The sequence below is a fragment of the Neofelis nebulosa genome, chromosome 3, assembly GCF_028018385.1.
Source record: "Neofelis nebulosa isolate mNeoNeb1 chromosome 3, mNeoNeb1.pri, whole genome shotgun sequence".
Lineage (NCBI taxonomy): Eukaryota > Metazoa > Chordata > Mammalia > Carnivora > Felidae > Neofelis > Neofelis nebulosa.
Genome location: NC_080784.1, coordinates 70,133,675 through 70,143,536, shown reverse-complemented (window position 1 = coordinate 70,143,536; position 9,862 = coordinate 70,133,675). Strand labels below are relative to the sequence as shown.

Genomic DNA, 9,862 nt, shown 5'->3' with positions numbered 1-9,862 from the left:
TGAATTCTATCTCAATAGAGCTCTTATTTTAAGACAAAAAAGGATAATTTTATAAGTTTCTTAAAATACTTTTGTTTTAGATTTTAACTAAGATATAAGAGAGGAGTGAATACCTCTTCATACCCTTTATATCACAAACTGTGTGATCCTAGATGTTATAGATATTAGAGTCTTGAAATACTAATAACTTGCTACCTTATCATCCAAATGAATATAAATGGGATTTTGAATTTACCTGTTCTGAACTTTCATGAATAACTTTGAATCTTTTTCCTAAGTATTATAGTATGATTGAGAAAAATAAGACATCTCCCTCCTTTTTAAAGAAAATATTTAAACTTAAATATTTCTATATATAAAAGAAATGTCATTGTGGTAAGAATTGAAAATAAATTGAATTCATGCTCACTTAAACATTTTTTTAATGTTTATTTTTGAGAGAGAGAGAGACAGACAGGCAGAGGGAGAGCAGGGGAGGGGCAGAGAGAGAGGGAGGCACAAAATCTGACCCAGTTTCCAGGCTGTGAGCTCTCAGCACAGAGCCCATGGGGCTCAAACTCATAAACTATGAGATCATGACCTGAGCCAAAGTCAGGTGCTTAACTGATTGAGCACCCAGGCACCCCAAATTTATGCTCATTTTAAAGTGTAGTCGTGAGGGGCACCTGGGTGGCTCGGTCGGTTAAGCGTCCGACTTCGGTTCAGGTCATGATCTCACGGTCCGTGAGTTCGAGCCCCGCGTCGGGCTCTGTGCTGACAGCTCAGAGCCTGGAGCCTGTTTCAGATTCTGTGTCTCCCTCTCTCTGACCCTCCCCCGTTCATGCTGTGTCTCTCTCTGTCTCAAAAATAAATAAACGTTAAAAAAAAAAATTAAAAAAAGTGTAGTCGTGAAATAACATGCATTGATTTTTGTATTGACTAAGAATGATTAATCACAATATTCGCAAATATCTGTGCTCTTTATTTGATATTTTGATGTAAAAGGCAGAAAATAAGTGATGAAGAATAATTTTAGGGAATTTGTTTTCATAAGTTTAAGCCAATTTATTTTATATTTTAATACCCTTGTATATATCCCAAAGGTGGTTGATGAATGGATGACATTTGTGTGATTCAGCTTTTCTCTTGATAATATTATTTTTAATGTCTAAGAAAACTTGCATTAACAAAAAAGTTCTTTTTAACTTGGACTGTAAATATAGTGATTTAATTTAGAAGCCTCTTTTTCCTGACAAGTTTAATAATTTCTGTCCTTCTTTTCATACAGGATCTGGAAATAGTATATTCCTATTTACATGGTATGGAAGCCTTATCAAACTTGAGAGAACACCAACTTAGGTAAGTCATTTTACAATTACTCATAATGGGATGTGGGAATTTTAAATTATCATTTATTATGGTTAGGAAGCAGGATTAAAGATAATTTATGAGGGACACCTGGGTGGCTCAGTTGGTTAAACATCCGGCTTCATGTCAGATCATGATCTTGCGGTGGACAAGTTTGAGCCCCGCATCGGGCTCCGCGCTGACAGCTCAGAACCTGGAGCCTGCTTTGGATTCTGTGTCTCCCTCTCTCTCTGACCCTCCCCTGCTCATGCTCTCTGTCTGTCTCAAAAATAAATATAAACATTAAAAAATTTTTTTAAAAAAAAGATAACTTAAGAAAACTCTGCTTGATCTAACATTTATACTTGGCCTTGTAAGTTTATATCCACATAATAATTTTCTTTCATTTCTGCCATAGTGATATCCTTTCTTCCTCTGTATCCCACTCCCTGCTCCTCTTATCCAAAGGAATAAACCCCACTTGGTGAATCCCCCAAAAGGAATGTTGTTTGCTGTCCTGGCAAATGATCTTGTTAGCGTTCAGGTACATAAGAAACCAGCATGTTTTTAACCATTCACAGAATGATTAGGTTCGTTATGTTATTATTATGTTTAGGTCTTTGTATGTAATATATTTATTGCATTAAGTTGACTGCCCTTTTTTGGAAACACATAAACATTTTATTGGTACTATTGTGCAGTGCTACAGTAACCTCGTTTATGGTTACCTGGGCTATATTAAAAGATCAAAAACATATAACCCAGTGATTTTGCCTTAACTGGAACAGAAAATCAAGGACCTTGGGAAGCTGGATTGTACGTAAACACTAGCTAGGACACGTGAAAAGGTTTTGTTTGCTCCAACTATAGCTAGTTTTGGTACCAGCAGTTTTTAGTTATTAAGGGAATACTTCTATGTATTTTCCTCTTACTGTTTAAATACTAATTAATTTGCAAGCATGTCAATTTCATATTTAGTTGTTAATTGAAAAAAGTGTCAAGAGGATTGAATACTTCTAAAATTTAATTTTTAATGAAAATCATTTAAATTAAAGTAGATTGAAGGTTAGGTGTTTAAAAATTCAAGTTTTACTGGAAAGGGTAAAACCATTGGGAATTTAGAAGATGGCTCAGATTAGAGCAAGAATAATTTCTAAAGTGTCTAACTTTCATTTTGTGTTTTTTTGATGACAACTATCCTAGGAAAAAGTCAGTGCTGTCTATTTAATTAAATGCAATTGATAAGCAAATATAAGTGGCACATTCCCATGTGTACACACATGGATAATATTTAAATAATATTTACACGTATTGATTATGTGTCTATAGTATGTGGTTATAAAATTATGTAGGTAACAGGAACTCTGTGTAATAGAATAAGGAAAACTTTAATACTTCTTATGGAAATTCTCAAAATTAGAAAAGTAAATAGTACATTGAAGTCCCATAAACCCATCACCCAGCTTTAGAACTATCAATCTTCATGGTTTCAAAGGAAGATTTTGGTTAGAAAGAACTGATTAGTTCAGTGGTATAATTTAGCCTATTGACACCTTAGAAGGTCTATTTTGGGGACTGTACAGTTTTGTTTGTTGGCATGAACTTACAGGGAAGGAGCTTTAAGATGTTTGTCTTATTCTGCTTATGTTGAAAAGCCATTTGTTTCTGATATTTATGGGAAACATCAACTGAATTTAACTTAAGTCCTTTTTTAGAACGAGATCAGGATACCAGCATGGTTAATAACAACAACAACAAAAGAGGTACAGATAAACCCACTGACTTAGATAAACTGTTTTATAATAACTACCATTTCTAGGAAAAATAGATCTTATTTAGATATTTTAATTTCTTTGAATTTTATAAATACAAGTTTTATTCCTGGGATTAACAGAGAACAGTTAAGACTTCCACATAATACAGAGTTGTCCAATTTTAGGAAGAAAAACAGCTCTTCGTCAAGATTTTGAAAGTTTGTATATTCAGTATTGGCTAATAGAACATTAGTCTTCTATGAGGGATGGGAGGGGCTCTCATTTATCTGAAAGCTTCAGCTTTATGCATTTTGTGGCCGATCCATTTGTAGGCAATAAAGTGATTCTGAGGGTTAATTGGCATGCAGTTAATTGTGTTGCTGTAAGATCACATATTCTATGCAATGTGCAGGTTTTCAAATCTTAAGAACTATATATTTTTTCAATACAATTTTATTTTTCTAATGTTTACTCCCTTAATCCACATGGGTTAGAAGCAGTATATTTGCCAAAGGGGCAGAGGATGCTATAGTTAGGGGTGGAGGCCAAAAATCTGAAAAAGCAGAATAACTATCTGGGCCTATTCAGTGTTAGAAATAAGAGCCTGCTAAAATAAACAAACAAATAAATAAATAAATTCATATTCTTTAGCATTGTGGATAAGGGTAATTATTGTTATCTAAGCAGCGTTACTTATTTTTAAATGATTATTTATTTTGAGAGAGAGAGAGTGCACACGCACGAGCAGGGGAAGGGCAGAGAGAGAGAATCACAAGCAGGTTCCATGCTGTCAGCACGGAGCCTGATGTGGGGTTCTATCCCAAGAACCATGAGATCATGACCTGAGCCAAATCAAGAGTTGATGCTTAGCCGACTGAGCTACCCAGGCACCCCAAATAAACAGTTTTAGATCATTAAGAAACAACTAAATTATGCTTACTGTATTCTTGAGGAATTCAGGGAATATCAGTGTGCTTTTTATAAAACATTCTCCAGCAATGTTTAAAGACAAAACCATTTTTTTGTACTTTTTTTTTCATTTATTTACAACATTGTCTTATAGAAGATTGTATCATGGTTTTCTGAGAGCACTGGTTAAATTTATATATTCAGTCAACAATTATTGATTGTGTGCCTGCTATGTTCTGGACTTTGATGTAAGCCATGGAGATATAGCATTGATACCCTTGCCATCATGGAGCTTATATTCCTGGTTGGGCAGACAAGATTTAGGTAAATGAATCAATGTTTTATTCAGGTGTTAGTGTGTTCAGCATGGTGTGTAGCTGTACCCCAGCAGACTCCAAACCAAGTGTGGGTGATAGTCTGGTGAGGCAGAAGAAAAGACCCGGAGACATTGATGGAGACATAAGTTTATTGAGGGAACTTATATAGAGGGAATCAGGAATGGCAGACTGGACAAAGCACCTGCTGCTGGGATCCACATGCAGCAAGGTTGTATAGTGTAGCAACTTATGCTAACAACTGTCTGTAGCCCTTCCCCTCCTTGCGTGGCCAGCATTCCAAGGAGCTCAAAGCCCTGCCATTCAGACACTCTTTGTTACAAAGGAGATGCTTTTGGTTGGCCCACTCTGGAGCCCCTGACCTTGAACTTAAACAACACATTCTTCTACATATTCTGCTTGATAGCAATATAGAGGGAGGACTGGATCTTTGCATTCTCAAGATAGTGACTAACGGGCATTCAGGATGTGCTTGTACAAACAAGTCTTCTAGCATGTACCATATACTCCACCCAGGCATACCCTGGATGGCCAATACATTCTTTATACGCTCTTGTTTCTCAGTGTCCCTGGGGCCACGTATGCCGAGGTGTACTGCAACCAAATCCCAGAGCAACAGCGTAGGCCATAGCTTCCAAATAATAGGAAAACACAAATGGCTAAGCAACTATAGAAAACATTTTGCCGGGGGAAGCCTGCAGTCACCAACAGGGAGAGTTCACCATATACTCAATAGTTGGTTTTACTCTGTATGGAAGCTATGGTCTGGGCCCAATTGGCAAATAGGTTCCCTATGCAGAATTTAAGGGTGAAAAGTCAAGCTGTTCAGTAGGCACTGGAAGAGGCAAGTCATGATTGTCTAACAGAATGCGGGAGGTGGTGGTGTTCTGGGATCGCACTACCCTGACTGGTTTGGCTCCAGGTTTATAGTACCCAGTCGTTGGCCGCCCCTCTATTACATGATGGGGCAAACCTGAAAAGGATAGTGGGGGTCTAACAGTGCTCTATAAGTTGATTATGATAGTGTCCTTTTTTAATGAGAGGCTGGGGTTGTGTGCCTTCATTGTCTTCGGTGGAGTGGGGTGAAGAAATGGGGTGATGGTTAGGTCCTTTCCTATTCCTATTCCCCATTGGACCAAAAATCCAAAGCACCGTGGACTTGTTTGCCATTTCCAGGGCCATTTAATTATATGTTCCCCTGTAGGTAGATCTTGTGGCAAGGACAATAAAAGGTTACCTTGTGTTCCTACCTACCTACGGCAGAGAACATCTTTCCTGCCTGCTGTCTACTTGCATTCTAAGGGTGACATCAGGTCCTTGAGTGAGTACAGTACAGGCACTGGACCCATTGGAATGTACCTGTTCACTTAATGTCCTACAGCTGTTGACAGGTGGCTTGTCCAGAGGGCCAGTGAATGGTTTCTTGTGGCAGTTGTTTTGACGGTCCACTCACACATCCTGTCAGTCCAGCTGCAGTGGGATTGCATGGTAGATGCAAATGCCAATGGGCGTCTTGAGTGCTGGCCCACTCTTACGCTTCGTGTCCTGTAAAGTGGGAGCCTTGGTCGATGTTGATGTCAGTGAACACCCCATAGGCAGCACACAACTGTTCTGGACCAAGGACGGTAGCTTTCTGGTTAGCACGTTTACTGGGGTGGGCTTGCAGGAGTCCTGAATAAGTGTCAGTATATATTAAAGAATAACAGCAGCCGTCAGGGAAGGGCAGGGGACCGATCCCATCTCTGCCATCTCTGAAGAGGGTGCTGCCCCCTTGCTATCTGTCCAGTGTCTCTTGGCAAAGGTCATGGTCATTGCTGGACACAGGTTGAGCATTGTTAGTAGATGGTTACAACGTCTTTGTATGCCAAGGTTAGCCCCAGTTCTTAGCAATGGCCCACAAGGTCCGTTGTCCTGATGTCTTTTCATGTAGCCAGGTGGTTACATCTTCTGTTGACATATCTTCAAGGAGGCAGACGTGGGCCAACTCATGAGCCTGTTGATTACCAGGTGGGATGTGTGTCGTGTGCACATCTACATGGTAAGCAGTGATGTTCATACCTCGTATGTGCTGGAGAATGTCCTTCCACATACCGTTGCCCCAGAGTGGGTGCCCTGCCACCACTCAGTCCTGTGCCTCCCATTGGAGAAGCCGCATGGTCAGTTCTTTGTAGACTGTCCAGCTCTCTGTGCATATAACATGGGGTCAGGCTCAGGGAGCATCACCATTCAGGCTGCTCAAGGCTTGGCCCATTGACTTCTGTGTCAAGTTCTGGAGTCTATCCAGATATTTCCCGTTGAGAACTGGATGGCAGTGACCATCCAGGCACAGGTAGGCCCCTTGCTGCCATCAGTATACCAGGCGTGCTCAGGGATTGGTCTGTCTCCTTCCTGCACGTAGGATGGCAGCTGTGATGGCTTTGCTGCCTCAGTTAATGGCTGCTTTTCAGAGGTGACGTAAGTTATGGGGCTGAGAATGGAGTGCAGCTTCTCACTAAAGGGGCTATTTGTCAAGGTACTGTATTGATGCAAGTAGGCATGGCATTTGGCCAGTGTGGGTCTGGGCACTGCCTGACTTGGGCTTTTGGAATGTATCCTTTAGCCATCCTGCTGTGGGATACTGAGTGTGAAGAGTTACTCGGATGCCTTTAGTTATGTCTTCTACTTGCTGTAAAGCATGGTAATTAGCACACAGCTCTTGTTCTAAAACACCAAGTCACATCTTGACTCCTTTCCATAATTGTGATCAGAAACCTAACAGTACTCATTTGTGCCCTTGCCGTTGACACAAGCTCCATGCAAACTCTTCTGGCTAACTGGCTCCATCCAGTTCATATGGCTGTCCCTGTGTAAGAACACTTAAGGCTTCGATCTGTTTACTAGCCATCTAGGCTTGTTGAAATGCTTGCCTTGTCTTTGAGGACTAATCCCATTGGGCTCCCTTTTAAATCAGTCTATAAATGTGCAGGAGCAATTGAGCCAGGCAAAGGATAAACTGATGCCCATATTCTAAGAGACCTACGAAAGTTTGCAAATGCTTTGGGGTGATGGGGTGTGGGATGTGCCTGTATTTAATCAGTACCTGTTGCAGAAACAACTTTTGTCTTCTCTGACCAGGTAACACCAAAGTACTTACCAATAAGCCAGGGCCCTGTATTTTGTTTTTCTTGACTATTCACCCTTGACTTGTTAGGTGGGAAAGCAAGGCTGGTGTAGTGGTCTTCAAACTGTAAAAAGACTCAGACGTTAACATTACATCATTAATGTAATGAAACAAAGACTGCCTCTGGAATTGCCTGACAACTTAGGTCGCTGGCCACCATGCTGTGCCGGATCAAGGGGCTCTATCAATACCCCTGTGGTAGGGTGATGAATGCCTGTTGTTCTCCTTCCCAGATGAAAGAGAATTGTTCTTGGCTTTCTGGAACTCTGGGAATCTCGAAAAAGGCATTAGCCAGGTCTAACACATCATGGTATGTACCCAGAACCTCCCCTTTTGGAGTCAACAAGAGACACGTTGGGCACAGTTGCATGAAGAGGGGGTACCACCTTGTTCTCTATGATCCACAGTCATTCTCTGTGTTCCATCTGGTTTCTTTATGGACAGATAAGACTTTTATATCGACTGTGAGTTGGTCATGTAATGCCCACCTTGGCTAATTCCTAAATTGTGCCTGTGGTTTCTTCGTGGCCTCCTGGGAGGGAATATTGTTTAATTGCCATTACCCTCTGTGAGACAGGTAGTATTACAAGTGTCCATTTTGCATCTCCTCTTGTTTGTTTGACCAAGCACACCCTCAATTTGAATTCCCCTGCAGTAGTTTGTAATGTTAGTCCTGAGAGGACATCCATTCCTAGAATGTATTTGGGTATTGGGGCTGTATACACCGAATAGGGTTTTGGTGGGCGTTATCCTGTCTGCAGTTAGTACAACCTACTTCATTTGGACGACACCAGCCCCCTACCCATCGATGGCAGAGATGGGCCCTTGAAAGTGGTTGTTTCCATAAAGGAGAGTAAATTTGGCACCAGTATCAACCAGAGCTAAAACGGTCTGTTTGTTTCTTTTAGACCAATATATGGTGAGTTTTACCTGTGGCCTCTGGTCCCCGTACACCCTGATGGCAGCAGTCGAACCGCAATCCATGTCCTTTGCCTCTTTCCTAGTTCGTAGAGAAGGGGCCTGCCATCCTCCCTCTGAGGGTGCCCTTGGCTGTATCTGCACCTCCTTTGCTGTTCAGGATTAAATTTCTACCAGAGCCCGACACGGACTTCATTGAATTATTTGTCTGCTTTCTTAAAGGGGGTCCCCACTGCCCTGAGGTCTCACTACATCTGACAGCAGGTAACATGCATAGGCCCCTTCTTTGTTTCTTCTCCTGTGAGTCCTTTCCCTTCATTCCTGGCTTTTGGATACCTCTTTTCTGATCTTCTCTGTTTCCCCTTGACCTGTGGCAGCTTGCCCAACCCACGATACAGGCTGTCGCATTAGGGGTTCAAGATGGACACAAGTGCCCTCTACCAGTGACTGGGGGCAGACTGTAACACGTATCTTTAATATCCATGGCAAACGGTTAATTATCAGGATCTCTGTGGTGTTCAGCATAGACAGCGTGTTTCATCCCCAGCTCTTGTAGGATATGCTGGAGCTCTTCCATATTTTGCCATTGTAAAGGGGAGGTCAGTACACCACCCCCCTGCCCCCCCCCCCCCCCCCCCCCCGCCTTGCTAGGCCAAGCTAATTTACAGCCCTGTACCACCGAGGAGAGTAAAAGGGTAACGTGACCTTTACTGACGGCGCTGGTGGGGATGCTGCTGTAAAACAAGGTGTGTGATAATGAACACCGTCTTGGATGTTTCCGGCTAAAAGCAAACGGCCTTCAGTGCCTACGTGCCACGTACGGAGCAACAATGCCACCATGGGTTCCCTTCCTTTATATCTGAATTTATCCCCCAATTCTGCTAGTTCAGTATCCGCCAGTGCTCAGGCGCTGGCAGGTTCTGGGTTCCACACTCCATGGGCATGACTGCTCTGCTTTCATCTTGGTTGTTAATAATAGGCTGAGCCAAGAGAATGGGGGTTTTTATGGGCTTGTTCTAATTCGTCTGTTCCTCAGTAGAACTCTAGTTGCGTCCTACAACTTGGGATCCCAGGCCGGCTAAGAGATAACTGCCGGACTCGTTTGCCGGGCAATTTACCACCCTTCAGTTGGGTGTGCCAACAGTTATTAATTTAACATCTTGTTCCCTCAAGCAGATTATCAAGGTCTCTTCGGTTTCATTTGTGTTAATCTAGCTTTCCTCTTTAAATGCAGTTTCTTCTGTCGTTGGCATAACTTTCTTCACGACAGCTACATGGGCATCCATTAGGAGGGGTCACCCAACTGTGGCAGCAGCCACTTGACCATTCATCCTTTTCTTAGTCAAATTAATCTTGGTCAATATTTCCTCTAGACCCTTAGGTATTTTCAGGGGCATCCCTATACTCATGTGGTGGGCTTGTCCATCAAAGATAAGGCTATAGGGCTCCACATAGGTGTG

The 9,862-nt window shown here is 41.9% G+C and overlaps 1 protein-coding gene across 9 annotated transcripts in view; it reads left to right on the top strand.

The window, feature by feature from the left end:
* Nucleotides 1-9,862, top strand: part of RAPGEF2 (Rap guanine nucleotide exchange factor 2) — a 249,805-nt gene that overhangs the window by 72,693 nt on the left and 167,250 nt on the right. For all 9 annotated transcript variants that reach the window (XM_058721011.1, XM_058721007.1, XM_058721006.1 and 6 more), the window contains exon 2: nucleotides 1,268-1,338. In XM_058721011.1, the coding sequence (XP_058576994.1) occupies nucleotides 1,268-1,338 (71 nt within the window). The remainder of the gene's footprint in view (nucleotides 1-1,267; nucleotides 1,339-9,862) is intronic.